Source organism: Nycticebus coucang, chromosome 8 (genome assembly GCF_027406575.1).
Source record: "Nycticebus coucang isolate mNycCou1 chromosome 8, mNycCou1.pri, whole genome shotgun sequence".
NCBI lineage: Eukaryota > Metazoa > Chordata > Mammalia > Primates > Lorisidae > Nycticebus > Nycticebus coucang.
In genome coordinates this window covers 70,979,578-71,004,375 of record NC_069787.1, presented here as the reverse complement: position 1 = coordinate 71,004,375, position 24,798 = coordinate 70,979,578, and the positions used below count along the sequence as shown (strand labels likewise).

General features: G+C 37.2%; 1 protein-coding gene across 1 annotated transcript in view; it reads left to right on the top strand.

Moving 5' to 3' along the window:
- NEK10 (NIMA related kinase 10) overlaps positions 1-24,798 on the top strand; it is a 250,365-nt gene that overhangs the window by 189,816 nt on the left and 35,751 nt on the right. Inside the window, exons 30-33 of the mRNA XM_053600397.1 lie at positions 1,107-1,144; positions 1,244-1,384; positions 15,565-15,594; positions 17,411-17,511. Of these exons, the coding sequence (XP_053456372.1) occupies positions 1,107-1,144; positions 1,244-1,384; positions 15,565-15,594; positions 17,411-17,511 (310 nt within the window). The remainder of the gene's footprint in view (positions 1-1,106; positions 1,145-1,243; positions 1,385-15,564; positions 15,595-17,410; positions 17,512-24,798) is intronic.

Here is a 24,798-nt window from a genome sequence, read left to right as displayed (position 1 = left end):
AAATATTCCATTTATTTTCAAGGCTCTGGAAACTTGGACTACCACAAATGGGAGGGAAAAAAATCTGTGATCAGGAGGGGTTGGTTTTATGAGGGTCAAGAGGGGTATGAAAAGAGATACAGGGTTAGGGAGGGAACTCATAGGTGGATACAAGGATTTTGGTATTATTCTAGTACCTAGGTTAGGTGGTAGGTCAATGAGTACCAATTTGTTACACTTAATAACTTAAGGATCAAAAATCCTATGATTAAAATGAAAGGGTTGTGGTAAGAGAATTATCGGGCCTGTTTATTTGTATTTGAATCCCCATATTCAGTACTACGTAGCAAATGCCTATCATGTGCCTTGTACATAGTAGACATTTGGTATATTTTTGTTGGGTTACATTAAACTAAAGGATGATTCTTATAAATTGTCATGGCACAGTTGTTTCTTATTTCATTCCAGAAAACTATTAAGAAATTGGCTCTAGGATACAATGAAATGAACAAGGGTGAAGGTTATCTATGGCTATCCCTGATGGGGTCTAAGGCCAACTCTGAAGAGTAGAAGACACTTAAACTTACTGCAAATGCATCAAGCAAACTAGAATTTTGAACCAAAGGAGACAAGGGGTGATCATAACAGTTGAAAGTTTAGGAAAAATATAATTCTTTTAAACGCACAAAAAAATCTCATAGGAAGAATTATAGGGCTTTTCAAAAAGATAGCAAGAATACATCACACAAAATACCACATATAGAATTTTTAATGTTATTCATTTTTAACAAGAAATCAGTATTTTGGTTTTAAGTACAACAAGAATATAATTCAGGACACTAAGATTTCGGCTCCTAATTATACTTAGAGCTTATAAACAACTGTGGTATGACAGAGTTCTTCTATTTGCCAGCAGAATGTCAGTTCTACTCGGTGTTGGAATATATTTATTTTCTTCTTTCTTAAACTCCTGAGAATAACTTGAGAATAAACTCTTGTGGGAAAATTACCTTATTTGTGTTTATTGATAATACAGACCATACCAGAGTGTAGTGTAGGCTGTCCATAAATGTTTGTTAAATCCAGGTTGAACAAGTCTTTCTAATGGTCCCTAATTCTGTTTTCAGAGACTTTCCTGGTGGAGTAGGATCAAGACCAAGACCAGGTAACTTAGTGTTGGCAGCAATAAAACCAGACACGCCTCCCTGAAATTCAGTGTAATTTATGTCACAGTTTCTTATCTTTCCCACTTTTATTTCTTCAGCTTTGCTGCCTCTTGACCTGCTTCTGAAAGTGCCACCCCTCATGCTCAGGGCCCACGTAAAGGAAGTAGAGACCGAGTTAGTGACAGGGTGGCAGTCCCACAGCCTTCCTGCTGTGATTCTTCGAAATCTCAAAGATCATGGTAGTAGTTATAAGAGCACACTCATGTTAAGCACACAATGGGTGAACACAGAATTATAGTGGTGCCTGAGATGTCCAAATGACGCTGGGGAGGTGATTTTAAGACAGAGCAAGAAAATTCTGTTTTGTTTGTCCATCATTATTAGTTTGGCAATTTGATGCTATCAAAATGCTTTCTGTGTTCACTTATAGATTGAAATACTATAGGCTGTTTTCTAAAATTTGCATCTCTGCCCTAGTGGGAATGTTGATTGGTTGTGCTGTTGATGCTTAAAGTACATACCTACTAACAAAATATAGTAGCTGTATTTTACATGAGTATTTCTACAAACTCTACACCTGTATGATACATACTGAGGGAAGAGAGTAAATCATATATTTTTCTACCTCTTCTCCTCTGACATAGATAATTATTTTTTAGTTGTTTCCATTTGTATTTGATTAAGATATTATATCACATTATTTCTCTGATAACTGAAATATTATGGATCCTTAAAGTTTATAATAATGGTTTGGGGAAGAAAAGAATGTGTTAAGGGTGGCGCCTGTGGCTCCAGAAGTAGGGCGCAGGCCCCATATACTGGGGGTGGTGGGTTCAAGCCTGGCCCTGGCCCAAAAACTGCAAAAAAAAAAGAAGAAGAAAAGAATGAAGGGCGGCGCCTGTGGCTCAAAGGAGTAGGGCGCCGGCCCCATATGCCGGAGGTGGCGGGTTCAAACCCAGCCCTGGCCAAAAAAAAAAAAAAAAAGAAAAGAATGAAAAGAATGTGTTAATTAATTATTCTTTCTCTAAATTTTGTTTAAGAAGACTCAAGTCCAACAGTAACATTAAAATTATTTGCTAAATCTGGACAATTCAGAAAAAAATTTAATAATTACACTTTTGAGCGTAAAACGTGTGTGTACGTAATTCTTGAACATAAGATTCCAATTTACTATATTGGTTAATTTGGAATTATTGTTTAATGCTATTTTCAGTTTAGCTTCTTTAATTCACATTCTTTTGTAGACTTAACATGTGTAGTGAACATAGGCAATGTAAACTGATTTACTGTAATATTAGCCCAGGTCTCCACATTTATTAAATGTGGTTTGAAAGAGTTATTGACAGTTTGGGGGCCATTATAACATCAGTATAGATGCGTAAAAACATGGTTTTACTATTAGGATGTCCAAAGCTATTATTCTGACTATGCTTTGTTCCTGTGTTGGCAAAGGTAAGTTCATAGCATGATCATGAAATTAAAATGATGTTTGTTGGTTGACTTTATAGCAGCAGGATTGGAACATACACATGTTTATAACCATTTCATAGTTTGTTGTAATTCATAATAGGAATTCTTCTTCCTAGTGAATGTGTTGAGTTAATCCAGTGTAAGACCTCATTTTATGTCAGTGATATTAATCAGATCTCTGGATTTTTATACTACATTATGGCAGAATTTTCATAGAATATCTTCCTTAGTCCTATAGTTTGTTATACCATGTATTTTTTTAATTTACTGATTTACATATTTTAAAAATTGAATCAGAATACACTAAACATTTTAAAGTGTTGAATACTAAATTTCACCCATGAAAAGAGTGGATTGTATTTCCTAATATTGTAGAATACACTCATGTACAAGAGAAAATTTGGGTTGGTGCTTGTGAGTTATTCTACTTTTGAGTCAAAAAATTAGAACTTTATTTTTCTCCATCATAATACAACATTGTTTTTCTGTCGACTATTCAGTCATACTTTTTAAAGTGTTGCAGGTAAAGGTGCATTGTGGGTCATTTTATCAAAATATAAATGATTGGTACCAGCCCCGTTCATGTAAGTCACCTCATCTGCAAGTCATGCTCCATTCCAGTGGTTACCTTCAGATCTTCAGCTTTCCTAACATTTGACTTAGCTTTCTTGGATGGGCAGGAAAATGTTGGAAATTAAGTCTAACCAACATCTATAGCCAGGTATGGCTAAATGCTCGGGAAAAAAATTAATAGATTGCATTTCCCTGCCAATAACAAAGAAAATTCAAGAATTCCTATATTGCATAGTTAAATTGGTAACATTAGTTAACATGGAATCAATAAATGAATAAGCATTTTTGCCATATTTATTATTTTAGCTCTATTTTTCCAATTCCAGTCACTTGTAAATTGTTAGTGCACAAATTTGGCTATATCTGAGAACCATATGAACTATTACTTTCTTATTTTTTTTTTAAATTGACTCACTTCCCAATTTAAATACTTTTTACAAGTGAAGTTTATGTTATTTCTGTAAATGAGAAACCAATATAGTATAACTTGCTGCGAATAGACAGCAGTTATAAAATAAATACAAATCTAAGAAAGACAACATTAAATTTTAAGTATTGTTGTCTGCATATCCTGAAGTGTATTGTCTTTATTATGAAAGAGAATGAGATAATATTTGAGAAATGGTGAAGACATACTTGTATCCTGAAAGTAAATCATTGATGTGATCACAAAAAAGAAAAGAAAATTGCAAATGGAATACCTTTCCCACAAGGCTATTCATACCTGGTCTACTTATATAAAATTGAGCTGTATAGATGCTTATGCCTTAGAAAATTCAGTTATTTAAAAATAATAGATTGATTCAACTGACTGTCTACAGCAGTGTTTTCCCACCATTTTAATCTCACGGCATCCTTGAACCTATAGTTAAACTTCCATGACACACTTAAATTATGTTGATCAAAAAAAAAAAAGAATATACTTACTGTACTTTGAACTTCTTTCAAAAATAATTTCATTAATAATATTTAAATATTTTCATGGGACACCTAAATCTTCTCAAGGCTCACCAGTGTATCACCGCACAACCAGTTGAAAATCACTGGCGTATAGAGTCAAATCAATCAAATGACTGGAGATGACTAAGTATTTTGAATGAGAAAAAAAGTCTGGGGTCTGTCCTATATATATAAAAAAAAGAAGTAATCTTTTCCACAAAAGATAAGGGAAATGATGCATATTTATGAAAATTAAATCATACAAAAATGTAACTCAGGAAATGTTATGAGTGCTATTAGTGTATTTCAAATGTGTGGGTCAAACCTAAATTTTAAAGTACAAATGTAACGCCAACTAAAAGTGTGGCGTAATTTGACTGGATTAACACCAATATTTCCCCCTCCCTTGCTCAGTTTTTCATTTAGATAGCACCTAACACCCAGGTGCTGAACTGATACATGGAGATTCTTACACTCTACATTTTGAGCAGAATTTGTCACTTACTGATTTCTGGGCTATTAATTATGTTTTCTTATTAGATGACTATGAATATATTTTTACACTTGCCTTTAAGTCTTAAAGGTTAGATCTAAATTAAGTAATTAATGTCTCATCAAAATATTTTAGAGAGCACCACTAATATTCTAGTTGTCCTCATATGAGAGCAAGTTTTAGTAGCTTATTTTCAAGCTAGTTATTGACATAAGTACTTAAAACTAACTTTTACATTTGCTGAAGTGATTTCGGGTATATGCCTTCTTTTTTTATTGCATAGCATTTTTTATCATATAAAAATTTACTCAACAGTTTTCGTCGAAACTTCTATACTACTCTATACAATATAATTTGACATGTAATTATATACATTCCTGTATTGTTTGTTGGAATTTAGAGTATATTAGTTATATTTCCTAACTATATGGTAAGCATTTTCAGTAAAGCTTTTATATATATACAGGCATACCTTGGAGATAGTGTGGGTTTGGTTCCAGACTATAGCAATAAAGAGAATATCACAATTAAGCAAGTCATATAATTTTTTGGTTTCCGAGTTTCTCAGTATAAACATAAAAGTTATGTGTACAATCACACTAAGTCTAAAAAACTGTATATACTATACACTTTAATTAAAAATACTTTGTTGCTAAAAAGTGCTAATGATTATCCGGGCCTTCAGCAAGTCCCTGTCTTTTTTGATGGTGGAGGTTCCTACCGTGTTGTTCATGACTGATGACTGATCAGAATGGTGGTTGCTGAAGATTGGGGGCGGGGGAAGGAGGGCTGTGGTAATTTTGTAAAATAAGACAACAGTGAATTTTACTGCATTGACTGACTCTTCCTTTCACAAAAGATTTTTTTTTGGTAGCGATTAATGCTATTTGATAGCATTTTAATCCCAGTTGAACTTCTTTCAAAATTGGAGTCAATTCTCTCAAATCATGCTGCTGCTTTATCAACTAAGTTTATGGAACATTCTAAATCCTTTGTTGTCATTTCAACAATGTTCACAGCATCTTCACTAGGAAGTTCCATCTGAAAGAACCATTTTCTTTACTTATCCATAAGAAGCAAGTCCTCATCCGTTCACATTTGATTATGAACTTGTAGCAATTCAGTCACATCTTCTTCAGGTTCCACCTCAAATTCTAGTTCTTGTGCTATTTCTACCATATCTGCAGTCACTTTTTTTCTATTGAAGATACTCACGAGAGTTTGAGTCAGTTTCTTCCAAACTCCTGTTAATATTGATATGTCGACCTCCTGCCATGAATTATGAATGTTCTTAATGGCATCCAGAACGATGAGTCCTTACCAGAAGGTTTTCAGTTGACTGCCCAGATCCATCAGAGGAATCGCTGTCTATGGCATCTGTAGCCTTTACAAAATGTATCTCTTAAATAATAAGACTTGAGAGTCAAAATGACTCCTTGATCCATGGGCTGCAGAATGGATGTAATGTTAGTAGGCATCAAAATGATATTAATCTCCTTGTCCATCTCCATTAGAGGTTGTTGGTGACCAAGTGTATTGTCAATGAACAGTGATCTATTGAAAGGTGAAAGGAATCTTTTTTTTTTTTCTTTCTGAGCATTAAGTCTCAACACTGGGCTTAAAATATTCAATAATTTTAAAAATATTACTGAATATTTTAAATATTCAAAATATTAAAACAATTTTAAAATTTTAAAATATTCAATAAACAGAGGTGCTGTCATCTAGGCTCTGTTGTTTCATTTCTAGAGCACAGGCAGAACAGATTTAGCATAATTCTTAAGGGCTCTAAGATTTTGAGATGGTAAATGAGGATTGGGTTCAACTTAAATTCACCTACAAGAGACTCAGTCTCTTCTTTGATGCTTTGAAGCCAGGCATTGACTTCTTCTCTCTTGCCGTGAAAGTCATAGATGACATCTTCTTCCCAAAGAAGACCAGTTTGTCTACATTGAAAATTTGTTGTTTAGTGTAGCCATCCTTTATGATTATCTTAACCGGACCTTCTGGATAAGAAAATATTAGCCCCCTGAAGCTTCTCCATCACACTCATTGCTTCACCTTGACCTTTTGTTATGAAGCTGGCATCTTTCCTTAAACCTCATGAATTAACCTCTGCTAGCTTAGACTTTTCTTTTGCAGCTTCCTTACCTCTCTGCACTTTCATAGAATTGGAGAGCATTAGAACCTTCTGTGGGTTAAGAGAATTTTGTGGCTGGTTTGATCTTCTATCCAGACCACTAAAACTTTCTCCGTATCAGCAATAAGGCTATTTCACTTTCTTATCATTCTTTTGTTCAAGTAGCACTTTTAATTTCCTTCAAGAACTTTTCCTTTTTATTCATAACTTGGTTGACTGGCACAAGAGGTCTAGTTTTTAAACTATCTCAGCTTTTTTTTTTTCTTTAGTTAACATCTTGTTAGCATTCTTTATTTTCTTTATTTTTAGGTTAATATAAGGGTGTATATTATTAGGTTACATTGTTTGCATTTGTTAGACTTTTGACATGTCTTGCTCACTAAGCTTAATCATTTGTAACTTTGCATTGAAAGTGAGCCACTTGTCACTCTTTTTTCACTTGAACATTTAGAGACCATTGTATGGTTATTAATTGGTGTGATTGTTGTGTCTCAGGGAACAAGGAGGTCTGAGGAGAAGGAGAGAGATAGGGAAGTGGTGGGTTGGTGGAGCAGGGCGCACACACACATTTATCTGTTAAGTTTGACAATATACACAAGCATGGATTGTGGTTTCCCAAAACATTTAGTAACCTCAAAGGCCATTTGTTCATCATAGATCAACAGAACAGATATAGTAACAGTGAAAATTTTAAAATATTGAAAAAGTACCAAAATGTGACATGGAAATAAGGCGTGAACACATGCTGTTGGAAAAGTGGTAGTGACAGCCTTGCTGGACACAGGGCTGCCACAACCTTCAGTTTGTACAACATCTTTGAAGTATAACAGATTAAGGCACAATAAAGTGAGGTATACCTGTATATATTTTGAGTTCATCCTCTAAAATCAGGCCCTTTAAAACTACTTATTGAGTAACTGATGCAGACTTACCTCCCTATAAAGCCTTGTTTACCTTTGCTATTGTATTGACAGCAATTGCATAAGTAATCTGAAACAATGGGGGGAAATCAATGATTTTTTTTAAGTTAGACTTAATTTTTTATTTAAAATTATTTCATTATATTAAACATATTTATGTATGTGTATATATTTTAGACTTCAGATTAGAATAGGAGTGGGAGAAAATGCATTTCCTTTACCAATGATGATCTGCTTCCTAATTCTTTATGCACTTAGGGAATGTGTGCCAGGTCTCAGGAGAATGCTGCCTGGAGGTGTAGGTGTTTTTCCATCTTTGTGGGTAATATGTTTTCATAGAGATACTCATCTCACAAAAGTTACCGATGGTCTCAATTCAAGACTAAATGCAAACTGTGTATCAGCTGTTAAATGGCAGCTCATACGCCTGCACTCAGGGTTCCTGCCTGGAGGACAGCCCGAAGGAAGAAAGCACTGGAAGGTACACCACTCTCTGGTAAGAATCGAGGGAGGCCAATGAAGAATTTATGTGACTTGGGTGATGATTGTAGCATAGTTTACAAAATAATTGAGTTAATGGAGAAAAGTATGGCTCTCAAATGCCAATGTTTCATTATTAATGATTTTTTAATATATTTTCAAAAACAGTTTGAATATTTACAAATACCTTTGAATGTTGAGAATGGTGACAGATGAGCCAACGGTGATGAGAAAGCCAGACAGCAAGGACCTTAGGTTCACATGGACTCTTTTGCACATGAACTGTGCCATTTTATACACATAGTCATTTACCTAAATTATTCCTTTAGGGAAATGTGAGCACCAATAGCTAGGAATCTTTCCATGTATTGTCTCCTGTTTGGGGGAGTAGTTAAATGTTTTAGGTCCTCAGAGTACATTTCATGCACAAGGGAGTATCAATAATTAATTCCATTATTAAGCTTCTATTAAATCCTCCTTTTCAAGAAAAATGATGAAATAACTAAGGTACAGCCAAACCTTTCTCTAATGGCCGTGGCAGCAGTCCACTGTCCTGAAAGCAAAGGCCTCATTCTTCTCTCTGGGTTACCTGCGTACCCTCCACTTGGCTGAGAACTTGTTATTCTTAACTGACATTGCTTAGTATGGATTCAACAGGTTATCTGGAATGTTTTACATAGTGTATGAATCATAATTTTTATTTATTCAATTGCATATTATTTCCTATTATATTGAAGTGCAAGAACACAATTCTGGAAGTTATTCTTTAGCAAATGTTTGTGTTTTATTTAACCCATTAATGGTAGAATCACGTAAAAGACAAAAGAGCTGATTCCAAGAGCATTTGGAGAAGAGGCATTTATATAGCTAGGCAAAGAAGCAAAGCAAGCTGAAACAGGATGCTAAGTCAGTCACAAGACTGGTGAAATTTCTACAGGACAATAAATCCAAATCATTTTTGCTGTCAAGCTCTCAACCAGGTGGAAATTCATAACAATGTATCAATTTCTACAGGTTACCTTCTATTATAACACTATGGGGCTGCAAACTGCCTGCTTCTTTATTGGTATTGTTAGTTAAATATCTCTGATACTACCCAAGTCTATTAGATTAAGATCAAGTAGGGTAATTAGAAAATGCTCTAGCAGGCTATCAGAGAATAAAGCAATCACCATTTTGCCTACTTTTCCACATTTGGGTTGATTTTGTTTTTTGTCCAGGCAATTGAATGGCGGAGGGTGGGGGGCGGGCAGAGAGGAAGCCCATCTTTTCTTTCTATTTCTTTCAGTTGACTGGTTAGCCTTTGCAACCATAGAGCTGTACATAGTGTTGTTTTCACACCGCAACATTTTTTTCTTGAGAATTCTGGGCTTCATCAATGGAATTGACTTTCAGAAAAGAAAAATTCCCATTACTAGGGGATAGAGGGAGATAGTGTGACTTGGTCAGCAATTGTAACATAGTGTAAAAAATAACCAACCATTGGATAAGAGCCAAGCTCTATGAACTAGACCAAGCGCATATGCTATTTTTAGGCTAGATAGTCAGGAATAAAAATGTAACTTCCTATATTTTCCCAAACCTGAACTTAATATCTATATGAACTGATTTTAGAAAACATAATTAGCCTTCAGGTAAATTTCAATACGTGGGTAATTTCTTTATCATTCAAACTTAAAGTCTGATACCAGACGAATTGAGGATTGTTCTTCTGTTTTCCTGGGTGGAATTTTTGTTCCAAGGGCCTGGTCAGCATTATGGCCCTGGGACCAGCATTGATCTGTTTACTGACTGTGGTCATTCTCCCACCACAGTGGTATCCAAAGTGGCACAACCATACCCAACTTCCAGTTCCTAGTTCATATGGCCGTGTCCCTTTCACATGAAGGCAAGTCTTACTGTGTCACCTTACCCTCTCAGGGACATCGGGAGGGTTGACCTGCTCTTTCTCACCTCTCCAGGCACAGGACTTAGGCACTTAGCAGGAGCTCTCTACTCTGACACCCGATGGAGCTGTTTCTACTGCCCCACTCCCTGCCCCCGGCATCCTCTCAAAGTCGCCCGTGGGGTTGGGGCAGTCAGCCTCATCACTCTTGAATCCCCAAATTCTCTGTCATCCAGCTCTCCGCTTCTCACTGCTCTCACCCCAGACTCTGCCCAAAGGGAGCTGACCTTTGGATCTCTCCTGAGGCCTTCTTTTCTTCCTGTCTCCTTGTCCATCATCCTCAGAGAATCTTTATCTCTCCCACCCAGGAGAAGCAGGAAGAAGAGTTTGTTCAACGACAGTTCTTTTGAATCTCTCTGCCTTCTCTTAGGCTATTGCTTTTTAAAGCCCAGAAATTTTCTCCGTTTCTTGGTTCCTCTCTGCCAGAGAGGGGCAGTGCCCCCCCCACACTCTGCTGCTGGACTGGAGCAGGCTCATGGGGTCAAAAGTGAGTGTGGGAAATGATACAGCAGTAAATTTTCCACAGAGCATCTTACCATGTGTATGATGTAGCTATTTCTAGGAATTTTGATTTCAAATATCCTGTGGTTGTATTTTATATTCAAAAAAAAAAAAAAGAAAGAAAGAAAGAAAAATACCCTGAGGAGATAGCAGTTTTAAAGTTGGAAAAACCCTAACCTCAAACACACTGAAAAAGATTAAACCTGGACAGGATATAAGGCACATTACACAAATGAGATTCAGCCAGAATTCAAGAGTGAGGGGCTTTGAAGCAGCCTTACCTCTGTGGCCCTTAAACAGCTTGTTTCTGAAGTTTCAAATGAAAGCAAGTTTGTTTCCTGGTCACCCAGAAGGTGAAAGGAGCTGATGCTTTGACTCAGCTTCCGGCCATCCTGTGGAAAATTCTTGCAGTGGTGAGGGACAGCAGGGGACCTGTGCCCAGGCCTGCTGCATTATAGTATCTCATCCCATTCTCCAGCCTCCTGGTCGTCATCTTCTCGGCCGCTTCCCTCTCTCTTTTGGATGGGACGTTATTCTCTTAATCACTCAGCCCCAAGCTTCAGCAGTTCTGTCTCCAGCTCCCTGCACACAGTCACCGCACGGTGTAGACTCATCCTCCCCATAGTGTCTGTCACCTCAGCCCCTCTCATTTGATTCCCATTTTCAAATGAAGAAACATGGTCCAAAGAAGTTGTGACTCGGTGAATACCCTCTCTCCTGGTTCTTGGCAGAGGGAGAATATTTATGCCAGGCCTTCTGACTTTAGCTCTCAGCCTCTTCTCTTGAGGTCACCTTTCCTGAAATACAATCACACTTATGGCTCCTTACCACATGTGACCCCTGACTACCTCTTGAGCTGTGCAAGTACTGTACCTTTTTGTTGCGCTGCACACCAGCTAAACTGGACGCTTTGCTGTTCTCCAAATGTGGCTTTAACTTAACAGACTCCTCCCATTGTTGGAACTGTTCCTTCTATTAGGGAGCCAACATATAAATACATCTCCCATCATACGCGATTCATGCCCTGTGCCTACCGAAGGCCTTCTAACTCTCTGCGCTCTGCTCAAATGTGAACACCCACTCTTTTCTCCCCATCCATGGTTCTCTGGATGACCCTCCCCTGGAACCTTTATGAGTGCCAAATCATCTACTGCGGGCCCAGGGATTAATTGCTGAACATTTGTAGATTTGAAATACAATTAAGGTACTTTATTTTGTTGTTACAAAAATAAAGAAGAGAGCGTGAATTTGTATTGTCTTTTGCCAGGATAGCTGGTACAACGTAGAGAAGTTCATGTGTGTTTTGGCCTCATTCATTAAAAAATATCTTTTTTCCTTCTTCACAGAGACACAGCCTTTCTTTTCTTCTGATGTCCAAAAATTTCTCATTCTTAACAGAGAGAATTCAGAGAACTAATAGGTTGATACCATATCTTGATCATCTGGGAGAATACAGTGTAATCCATTTTTCGTTCAGTTTGTAGTAATTAAAAGCTTCAAGGTGTGCCTCGAGTATTGTAGTTTCAATTTTGTAAATAAGTCTGAAGTCGTCAGGACTGGGCAACTAACTGCACTGTTTTATTATTGTACTATGAGATAAAACAGAATAGGGTGTACAGTGAAGAACAAAGACCTGATGCTTTTAATTTACATATATGTACTTTCTCCAAATATTTATTTTAGTTCATTGAATGTTCAAAGGGATATGTAGAACATTATGTTAAAAGTAGCAACTCTTTCAAGAAAAGAAACTTTCCTTTCTTAGTATTTCAGGTTGGCAGGCAGTGTAGATATGATTTTGCATTTGCAACAATGAGAGGGATTGTCTGATCACACAGCCTCCTAGGGATGGGTTTAGGAGGAAAACTGGGAGCCCTTTAACTCCCATATACACCAATAGTGTTTTGGGGTCCACTTGGTTTCATGTCCCAACACTCACTTGCTCCATATTCTTGGTTGGGCATTTTCTTTAATTTCCCTAAAGCTCATTGTCTTGCTCAGTTTTGGGCTGTGATAGGAAAACATTATAAACCAGATGGCTTATAAATAACAAGAGATTTATTTCTCACAGTTCTGGGGGCTAAAAGTCTAAGATCAAGGCACTGCAAGTTCATGTCTGACCAAAGCCTGCTTCCTGGTTCACAGATGACTCTTTCAAGCTGTGTCCTCACTCAGGGGAAGGGGTGACTAAGCTCCCTCTCGGCCCTTTTATGAGGTCACTGATCCTATTAACGAGGCCTCTGCACTCCTGACCTAGGTATCCCCAAAGGCTCTGCCCCCTAATAACATCCCCTTGGGGTTTAGGATTTCAACAGTGAATTTTAAGGATCTGGAAACATTCAGACTATAACACTCAGTGTCCTCATCTGTAATAGGGGGATAAAGGCAGTTGCCCTGCAGAGTGGCTGTGTGGGTCAGATGAGATAAATGCATAAAATGCTTCCCAGTGTCTTGCCCAAGTCCATGCTGAGAAAGCCCTGCTCTTCCTGCACGTTGTCCTGGCTGACACACCAGGGGGGAAAATAGCTCATTACTGTCATGCTCACCATGGAGCAGGCGTCCTCAAACTGTGGCCCGCAGGCCACATGAAGCAGTGTGAATTGTATTTGCTCCTGTTTTGTTTTTTTACTTCAAAATAAGATATGTGCAGTGTGCATAGGAATTTGTTCATAGTTTTGTTTTGTTTTTTAACTATAGTCCAGCCCTCCAACGGTCTGAGGGACAGTGAATTGGCCCCTTGTTTAAAAAGTTTGAGGACGCCTGCCATGGAGTAAGCTAGCAAATATAATTACTTTTTTTACTTTTGACACTTTTAAGTAAACTAAACTACCTCTTATAAGGAATTTTTTAGTTCTAAGTTTTAACACACTAGTCAAATTTACTATTTTAAAAGAAACTATAAAAACAAACAAAGTATTCCAATATTTTAAACTTGAATTTTATTTAAATTTTAAGGGGACAAAATGCCATATACACTTTACAATAGGAAATATCACATAGATATTAATTATGGGCATATTATGTATGACAGGCATTACACATGAACTATGATTGTCCTCACTGGTGGCTGTTGAAGGAAAACTTGTTTTAGTAAAAATATTCTTAGGACAAAATTGTAAAAATAAATATATGCTGATTTTTTGGTGAATATTTAGGAAGTATATTATTTTCAGTGAGCTAATCTGAAAGATTTATTGAGAGGGCATGCTTTCAAACTAGATAAAACATATGACTAACATTAGCCATGAATGTAGTAGATATTATTCTTGAACGGAAGCATAAAATATGTATTTGGATTTTTATCATTTTTGTTTTCCTAAAATTATTAACAGCTAAATAAGTATACATTTAGGGATAGGAGAATATAAAAAAAATTGTGAGATTCGATCAGGTAGGAAATGAGGAAGAATGTGGTTCTCGTACCTAGGATTACTTGACTATCAAGGACATCAAAAGAGTTTGCAAACGTTACAGCTAGACTCTTCACACATCATTTCAGTCCCAAGTTTTCTTTCTCTCTCCAAGCCTAACTCATGTTATAGTTTAGTAATCCTGCTAAAGCACCCAATAGTGCTGAACTGATGATGGGATCCCAGCTTGCCTTGATACAGTAGTAGCAAGCTCTATGAGATTGTTCCAGTGGCACCTGAGTCTCTAGATGGTGGGGACAGGACATGCCCTTTAAATAGAAAAGAAATAACAGATTGGGTGAAAGTACTTTTAACATATGAAATGCAATAAAAGGATTAGTATTCATAATATATAAAGAGCATTTACCAATCAATAAGAACAAGAAAGCATGGGGTACAAGCAAGAAGTTCACCAAAGAAGTACAATAACCTCACATTTAGTTAAATAAAAAAAAAAAAATACAAAAAAATGAGATTGGAAATATTTGAAAGTCTGGTAATATGTAGTGTTAACCAAGGCATAGAAAAGTGGATTCTTTTCTGGTTAGAGTATAAAGTGATTCAGCCACTTTAAAATGTATTTGTTACAATAAGAAATGTGTATATCATAGGGTCTGGCTAGTTCACGTGTCCTTATCTACTCTAAAATAATTCTTGTACTTATTAGGCACAGTGAAGCTGCAGGCATGAGCTACAGCATCATTTATAATCATTGAGAAATTGAAAGCAAAGTGCCCATAAAGATAGAAGTGGTTATGTAAACTCCAGCACATGCAATACTATTGCAGTATACTCCATAGTTATAGAGAATGAACAATCACTGGGTGTGTTGATAAAAAAGGCATCTCCATGGTTGAGTGAAAAAAAACAACAACTGTAAAGCAGTTTATATGATAGTCATGTGTTATTATTAGTTTAAAAAGAAAGAGACAGAGGGAGGGGGGCAAGGAACAGAATAGGACAGAATGGAAGGAGAAAGAAGTACTAGTTTAGATTTTCTGTAATAGCGTCTTTCAAACTCCTGGAAGTGACCATCAACCAGAAACATATTTTTAATCTTGACCGAGTGGACCCTTGCAATACACCCTGAATTCTTTTTATCTAGTCTTAATGCATTCCCTTCCAATTTATAAAATGCTGGTCATGACCCGTTAAATTTATTTCAGATCTCAACTGTAGTTTGAACAATACTGCTTTGAGGCACACATGTATGTACACAAATGGATAAAGTGACCAGAAGGCAACACTCTGATATCAGAGATTACTTCTGGCCAACTGGTGGCTTCTGGGGGTCTTCAGCATCATTTGCAATGCTAATGTTTCTGTTTGTTCATTTGCTCGCTTGCTTATTTTTACAGGGGCATGTGTAATTAAACATTTAAAATTGTTTTTTAGAGAGTAAGCAATTAGAACTATTTTCAGAGGTCAAATATTTACTGGATTGAGAGGGTCGTGGTCAAATATTAAAAAATAATTTTCAAGTTAAATTACATAGTTGATTAGTTCAGAAGGCCGGCATTCTAGCTAACTCTCTGTTTTTGTATTTAGGGCCACAGATGGGCACATTCTTGTGGCAAGGTAGAGTCAAACCTGTGTGATATCTCACTCAAAATGTCATCACAAAACTAAGAACTCTCTGCCATGCTGTGAGATTTTTAACTCATTACCTATGAATGTTGCATTTATAATTAAAAACCATAACATCATTAAAATAAAAACCTAAAGCCCTTCATTTTCAGAAAATGCAAAGTTAATGTTTCTGCAGCAGCATCAACTTGACCGTATTTCACAGTGTTTAGTTTTTGGTATGAGCCTAGACAAACAAATAGTTAGACTTTAAGAATTATTTCTGCAAGGATCATCGCTTGGGCATCTCTGCAAACTAGAGCAGACAACTCCAAGTCTTTATTTTCTATTTTATAGACACATTAATCCTTTCTGATTTGCCTTGACATTTTTACCCTAAGGGTAATTTATTAAACCTCGTATTAATGATCAAATAATTGACACTTTAAAGGAGTTAGACACAGTGTCCAGGAGAGACATATCTTTAAATTCCAAACACTTAAACAAGGTATTATTGAAGATGAACTAGAATTAGATTATTTCTTATGCTGATTTCTTAGCTAACTAAAGATATCCATAAAGAAAATATTTCTTTAAATGATTATATTTTATTCTTTATCGCATTTTGTGTCTAAACATAAATTTTCATAGCTTATAATAAAACAAGTTGACTCTTTTAAACAACCACATGAAATTTTCTCTTTGAATGTGTTGAAAACAAAATATTTATGGTAAAATATGCAAGCTCTCTCAGAAAGCACTAATGTAAGAATCATTTTTTTGAAAAAAATCCTAGCTGTTGCTAAGCAATGATTATACTCATTTTTAATTTCATAGAGGCTCGATGTTGTATGAAGAGAAAAAATAGTGTCTTTGGGACATTTTTTCAAAAAGGGATATTGGCAAGAAGCACCCTCCCTTTAAAAGAGGCTGATTCCCTAGGTTAAAGGGAAGATGGGAAAGAGAAGAAAGAGGAAGAGAAAGGAAAGAGGAAAATACACATCACATACCTTCCTGAATCCTCTCCATTTTCTCCAGGGTGGTGCAGTGAGTGAAAGGAGGCCAAGGTGGACTTTTAGCTAATCTAGGGATTAAAGCCATTCTTTTAAATAGCCTCATATTCTACATGTTAAGATTGGACCATTTGTGGCTATAACGCAGGAGGCTGGGGCAGCAACCCTGTGTAGTTTGGTAACATATTGGCCTGAAACTGTGAAGGTGGTGACTCTATGATGAGAATTCAGGACAGATTATAAATGTGTCCTTTCTAGGCCTGGAACAAATCCAGGTAAAAATTATAATTTGTAGTAATCAAGAGATTGAAAGTTACTTAATTTTAGCTAAGAGGGTTTTGAGTTTTTCTTCTTCTTCTTCTCTTTGTAAGATTGCCTATTCACTGATTACATTTGTTAGTTTGAATAAAATTACTTTTAAAACGTGATATTGAGGACGCATTAGATTAAAAATTTAAAAGCATGATAGACTCTTCTTTAGACATGTCTGAAGCCTGGTTTTTCAGTGATCACGGTATCCAAGGCACCACTGACTTTTGATGGCAGCCTGCTATCATTGAAAACAAAATATCCCAAGAGATAAACAGTCCTTCAGATGTTATTGCAGGTAATATGATTACGTTACTGAGAAGGAAGGGGAAGATATTGTTTATTCCATACCATAAAATACTGTCGTGTTAACGGGGTCTCTGCAAATTGTCTCATTGGTAGGGTGAAGTCTTTGTTGTAAATTTTTGTCAGAATTTTATTTCACTTTCTGCTGCTGTCACTTTTGGAAGAGAACTTGACTAACAGCAGAATTTTATTACCCACAGCATCTGCAGGAATTGCTGTGTCCCAGAGGAAAGTACGTCAGATCAGTGATCCTATTCAGCAGATACTAATTCAGCTGCACAAAATCATCTACATCACACAGGTCAGTGTTTTGGCTTTGTGTTTTAGTTCCATCTTAAATGCAAATTCAGTGCTAATATTGCTGAAGAAGTTATTTTGTGGGGCTTTCAATTAGAGTTAATACTTGTTCGTGTCGTTTCTAACGGCAAATCTTTGGGGACACTGTGGCTCAGCAGCAGACTGGGAATGTAGCAGGAGACGAGCGCCTACACCGCATCTTCCCTGTGACTCCCGACCTCCTGTCTCCTGTTAGCGCCCAACCCCCAACAAACCTCAACACAAATCACCCTTCATTCTGGGGTGGAAGTGAGGACAGCTGAGATTCTTTGTCTCTAAGCAGCTTTACTGTGGGAAAGAAGGAGGAAAATAGTGCCCACCAACCACGACCTTTCTGAGAAAGCCAAACCGCACAAAGTCCAGAATTGTTAGAACTTCCTCTTTGTAAATCTCAGCGACTCCTAGGCACTAAGGAAACAGTCAATGCTGAGAAGTGGCTGTTAATTATTGACAGAAATCTGTCAAGGGACAAATAGCTTAAATGTTCATTTACCAAAAAAATAAATGTACTATTTACTATTATTAATAGTATTAATAGTACTATGTACTATTAATAATAAAAGAAATTTTTGTAGACAAAGAAGTGCAGACATTTGAACATGAAAATATAATTTTTTAAAGTTTAAGTTTGTATGTTTTGCAGCTTGTTAATTAATTTATTATTTGACATATAATTATTAAGTGCCTATTATGTGCCGGATACTATTCTAGGCACTCAAGATATATCAGTGAAGAAAACACATGAATATTCCTTTACCCTAAGACTCAAAGAGTCAATGGGGAGATGCTGTCAGTTGCCAGCTATGGCAATTCCAATTACAAGTGTAGGTCTGAAGAGAAATGTCACTGGGTCAATGAACCAGCTTGGCCCATTGTAAGTAAAAGTTGGACTAATACTCCATCACCTACTGACTTATTTTCTCCAAAAAACCATTTTGATTGGTGTACCCCAGTGTCATTATAAGATTCTAGGAATTACTGTCAGTTTACAACCAGTGTCTATTATTCCCAGAAAGCCTGTGTATTTCCTTTTCCCCAGCTAACAGTCACTCTAGTAAATGGCTGAAAGTCTCTTTGAGGAAGCCTTGGAGGAAAATGTATAGTATATACTTGTAGCAATACTTTAGGGCCCTTCCTCAAGGGGTTTCAACTTCCCTGTTAATCAAGCAGCTCTGAGTCTTTGAGTTGACTTACATCTGGAAATCATGGGAGAGGCTTTGACTCTCCACTGTGGCATTGGAAATTCAGGCCGCGTTTTTCATTTTGTTTTGTTTTTAATTTCAGACTAATGCAAGTATACAACTAGATTACAATATTTGCATTTGTTAGGTAGAGTCTCTTTTGTAGTTGTGTCCCACACCTAAGAGGTGTGCCATATTCCCTGACATTGTGCCCGTTAGGTGGAAACACACCACTCCCGCTCCCTCTTCCCCTATTCCTAGCTCCTTCCCTCCTCCTTCCCCCATCTTGAATTGAATTAAGTTGTTCTCTTGTGTGGGCATGTATTAGATCATCTACTGGCTTCATATTAGTATTGAGTACATTAGAATCTTGCTTTTTTATTCTTGTAATACTTTACCAAGAAAAACGTGTTTCAACTCTATCCCCCAGGTTAATACAAAAGATATAAAGTCTCCATCTTTTTTAACTGCTGAATAGTATTCCATGGCATACATATGCCACAGTCTGTTAATCCATTTCTGGGTTGATAGGCATTTAGTTTGTTTACATATCTTGATCAGGCCTGGTTTCTGTCCAGCAGACCTAGAATTTCTTTTCTGTTAAATAGATCAATTGATACACTAGAAGGCAGTCAAGCTATTTCTTTTCCATGAACTTGCTGGTCAATTAACCCCATGAAGGTCTCTGTGGGCCAAGGCATTCTAATTAACAGTGCAGCCCTACTGTCCTTTATAGTAAATTCTTCCAACTTGTCATTGGTGGTTAATTTCTGTCATTTGGCCTTTCTCAATTGGATCATTGGAATCACATATGCTTCAGTGTCACCCTGACCCACAAAAGAGAACAACTATAAAGCTTTTCAAGGATGCTGGTGCCCCCTCTGCAACATGTTTCTCATGCCTTAGAGAAAACAGCGGCTTCTGGGGGTTCTTGTTGAATGTGTCTGGGGAGTGGATATGCAGATCACACATGTAAATCCACCTCATGTTACTGTCTTTCTAAGCCTTTGAATTCTCTCCCTGTACATGCCAGAGGAGCTCTGGCATTTCACTCACACTAACTCTGGATTTCATTAAACTCTGACCCTAGTTAGGATTTGATCCTCCTTGTCATGGGTCTTATGAAGTGAACATCCCTATTAAATCATTTGTCCCAGATGAGGCGATCATAGAGTTTTTAAACAAAGCAAGGCTTGTCTTCTCAGACACAGGGTGTGACAAGCTATTTTCACTAACAATGAAGGCTCCAGCCTTCTTGTTTTTCAAGATTGTTAGTTTTATCTGGGTCCTACAAAATATCCTTACTCCAAGTTTTAGGATCCTATTTTTTCTAACTTTCACAAGAGAAATTTGATGAGGTGTGAATTCAACTGACACTGTAATTTAGCAACCTGCCTGATTGAATTTTGCATTTGATTATCAGCCATTTAAGTGCTGTCCAAGCAGAAAACAACAGGTTCTTTTAAGAGTGTCGTAGAGTCTTTCCAGGTATCAGACCATGATGACTTAAACTGAGATTTAAAGGACCCAAGCTCGTCATTTTCTTTCTGCAAGTGCTCCAGTGCACTTGGAAGAATCCACACTATCCCACAGTCCTTGTCACCCACATCACCTGACAGTCAAGAACAGCAGCCATTTGGCTTTTCAAGGCACCTGCTCCACCTCGCCTTTTGTCAAGGCCATAACCTGCTTAATCGTGATGCCACTTCATGCTGTGGATCACTGTCATCCCATATCTTATTGGCAATAATCAAACAAAACTCAGCGCTGAGATCAATTTCAATAGCACAATCAATCTAATTCCCAAATCCTGTCTGTATGAGTTCTTCTCCTGAGACATTTCTAGAACCTATATCTGTATTAGTGAAAGTCCAGCCAGACATCACACAGTAACTTCAAGAGGAAAGGTTTAATATAAAGAATTGTACTATAACAGAGTATTATCTACTAAAGAGGGGAAGAGAAGGCTAAAAAACACAGGAAAAGCAGATATGGAAGTCATAATCTCAGTGGCTGACTCAGAGCACCCAAGAAGGAGACAAATATGGAAGTGGACACTTCCACCCTGGGCTGAGGTCCAGACCTCACTAGAAAGGTCAGGAACATTTGCTAAGATGCTATGCTGGAGACATTTGAAGTGAAGTGTCCCTTTGAGATACCAGGGCAAGCTACCCCCAGTGAGGCCCATGCTGTGGAACTGGATGGGAATGATCACGTGAGGGTGTTCTGCTAAGAAGCACCCTTGGGAGGACCAGGGAGGCAACCCACTGATAGGTGCTGCTCCCTGGGACTCTCTGGGGAGCTTCCAGTAGGGTGGATGCCACTGGATCTGACTGAGCACAACCTGTAGGGATCCCATGTGTGCTGTCCACTGGGAGCTGCTGGAGTAAGGGAAGACAGGAGCATCGCTGGAAGCAGAGACAAACTCCACTCCCCCTGTGTCCCTGCATTGCCTGCTACTGCCACAGCTTACCACCCTGCCGGCTGGCGAGGGAGAAATGTTCTAGCATCCCAAGCAGGGCAGTTAAAGGTGGGCTTAGAGCTGACAGCATTGATGTCTGGCATGCATAGCCTGGGAGAATGAGCCAAACAAGTGCCTCCCTTGGTCCCTACCCGCCTGAATCCTCATGGCTTTTCCTCTGCCTAAGAGGGAGTCGTTAAGCCTGGGGCTGAGTAGCCTGGCTCTTATCTATCACGTTTTGTCCAAATCTGATGTTCTTTTCAGTAACGCTGACAGCTGCCTTTTTTGAGGAACAGGAGGCTAAAAAAAGTGATTACTTTCCTCTCCATTTTCTGCTGTCGACCTTTCTATTGGGCAATCACACAGTATTGTCTAACTGATTAAATGAAAAAGGGTAAAGGGGTATAGGGAAGTGTGTTTATGGGATGGAGAGAAGCTTGGTTAATCTGCCATATCTATACTAAATTAAAATGTTATGTTCAAAATGTGCTTCCATTTCAATTCTGATAATAGAAATATGAGAAAAGCATTCTTAGCTTTAGTGTTATGGAAATAGATTTAAATAGCTTTTTAGTTGCCTTAATTATTAACTATTAATTTGAGAGAAATATTTGAAATTTAAGTATAGTTTCCATATGACTTCTATGTAATAAAAAACCTTTTTAATGTATATATTCCATTTCTTTATAGGATTTGAAAGTATTTTAAAGCAAGAATGAAACTAAGTATCTTATTATTATGCTTTTAAACTGCCCGGTAACAAATGATTTCATATATTGTGGCAAAATGGCATTCCTTGTTCCAAGTTGAGATATAACTATCTGAACTTGTGATTATTAAAATGTGTTTCAAGAATTCTTTAAAGTTTAGGACATTGCACATAGTCAAGGATGATTCCCCTTTGGGGAACTTTAACTTAAGTTAAATAAAGTCAATGTCTTTCAAAGAGAGAGGAAAAATACACATCTAAACATTATATCAGTGTATTTGCTACAGGTTGAAGACCACGATCAATTTTTTCTCTCAGCTAACTGCAAAGGAAAACTATTGAAAATAAGGCTAAATTGACAAAATAAACAAACCAAACCCTTCTTGTTCAGGGATTTATTTACTAGGCAAAATTCTGACAGGCTTACAGTTGATGACTGTCCTATAGGGCCGGGTACCCCCTAACAACCAACAGGTGAACTTACAGGGACATAAATTGTGAAAAATCAACTAAATCCAACTATTTTACAAAGCGGGATGTTAAAATCCTTATCCTGCTTTCAGTGATTTAACCTTTTTTTTCATCCAAATTAAAATGTAATCTGAAGATCAGCAAGCTAAGAATGAAATCCACAGTTCATTTCCCTTGCTGGAAACCCAAATCTATCTTTGGGCATACAAAGTGACTAAAGTACACAGGTCACCTTTCAGTATGTGTCCTTATGTGTTATTGTTCAGGCAGTGCCTGCCCAGCCAAGGGAAGCATTGGGTTTAACTCAATAGTCCTGTTTTGATTGTTTTGTTAAATAAATGCTTTGAAAGTCAGCATACGGCAACTTTTAAAAATCAAACATTTGTCTCCTAGAGAGCAGACAGGCAGTTTGAAGCTCCTTTGGATTGCCCTTCTTCACCAACACAATTATTGCCAACAAGAAAAAAAAATGTGATTAAGAATAGCAACCTACTGTCCTCAGATGAAAGTTATACTACTACTGGCTGTCATCGGGGAAACATACTGTGCTCTTTTTAGCAGTAGGACTGGATAAAAATAGAACTATTCATACCTACTCATCTGGATTTCCTAGTTACAAGTACCAAGGGTGAAGGAGGTTAAACAAAATATTAAGGGCAAAGCTGTGTCTCTCAAAGTGACTCATGTCTTCAGGGTTTGAAAATTCCAAGAAATACACTTTGTGTATTTATTTTGATGATAGTCTTTGAACATTTTGTTTTAGCATTTAGAGAAATCTCTTCCTAAGCAGTAATATGTCAAAATACCTTTTTAAAAAATAGAGTAAGTTATGAATTTAAGTCACTACTTATCAAACAGAGCCCCGTGAATTGTGGATAGTTTTTCGATGTGTTCTTTGAGTTACTAGACAATGCAGGCAGTTCTTCAGAAAGAATCCATGAATTCTGCAAGTTTGAGAAAGCTGGTATAAAACAGATCAAATTTTATTTTTTCTTTTATTACTTTCTGTGGTATAGTAAAAGCAAAAAAAGAAGAATAAACCTTTAAATTTTAGACTTTGAGGAAGTCATTATCTTGTTAAGACTCAGTTCCTTCATTAGTAAGATGGCAGAGCTTATAGGACTATAGTAAGATTAATAGCTTCCTAATACTGCTCCAAGTGGGCATCTTTTTTTTTAAAATTTCAGATTGATACAAGAGGACAGTTAAGTTACCTTGTTTGCATTTGTCAGGTAGAGTTCAAGTTGTAGTTGAGTCCTCCACCCAGGAGGTGATATTACATCAATCCTCCTCCCTCTTCCCCATCCCCTCACTCCTTCTCCCTGCCCCACCTTTGGATGTAGTTGTGGTTTTCTTTTGTTTGGGAGTGTAGTTGTTCATTGATTGGTTTCATATTTGTATTGAATACATTGGATACTTGCTTTTCCATTCTTGTCATACTTAGGAGGATGTTCTCCAAATCTGTACAGGTAAGTACAAAAGATGTAAAGTATGCATCTGTTGTATGGCTCAATAGTATTCCATGGTTTACGTATACCACACTTTATTTATCCATTCATGGGTAGATGGGCACTTGAGTTGATTCCACACCTTGGCAATTGGGAATTGGGCTGCTATAAACATTTATTTTTTATTTTATTATTATTATTTTTTATTAAATCATAGCTGTGTACATTGATATAATCATGGGGCATCATTCACTAGCTTCACAGACCGTTTACCAAGTTTCACATATACCCTTGTAAGATGCACCAATGGTGTAATCCCACCAATCCCCTTCCCTCTACCCACCTACCCCCTCCCTCCCCTCCCTCCCCTCCCTTTCCCCCTTCCTCCTATTCTTAGGTTGTAACTGGGTTATAGCTTTCATGTGAAAACCCTAAATTAGTTTCATAGTAGGGCTGAGTACATTGGGTACTTTTTTTCCATTCTTGAGATTCTTTACTAAGAAGAATATGTTCCAGCTCCATACATGTAAACATGAAAGAGGTCAAGTCACCATCTTTCTTTAAGGCTGCATAATATTCCATGGTGTACATATACCACAATTTATTAATCCATTCGTGGATCAATGGGGACTTGGGCTTCTTCCATGACTTAGCAATTATGAATTGGGCTGCAATAAACATTCAGGTACAAATATCTTTGTTATGATGTGATTTTTGGTCTTCTGGGTATATGCCCAGTAGAGGGATTACAGGATTGAATGGCAGATCTATTTTTAGATCTCTAAGTGTTCTCCATATCTCTTTCCAAAAGGAATGTATTAATTTGCATTCCCACCAGCAGTGCAAAAGTGTTCCCTTTTCTCCACATCCGCGCCAACATCTCTGGTCTTGGGATTTTGTGATACAGGCTAGTCTCACTGGAGTTAGATGGTATCTCAAAGTAGTTTTGATTTGCATTTCTCTGATGATTAAAGATGATGAG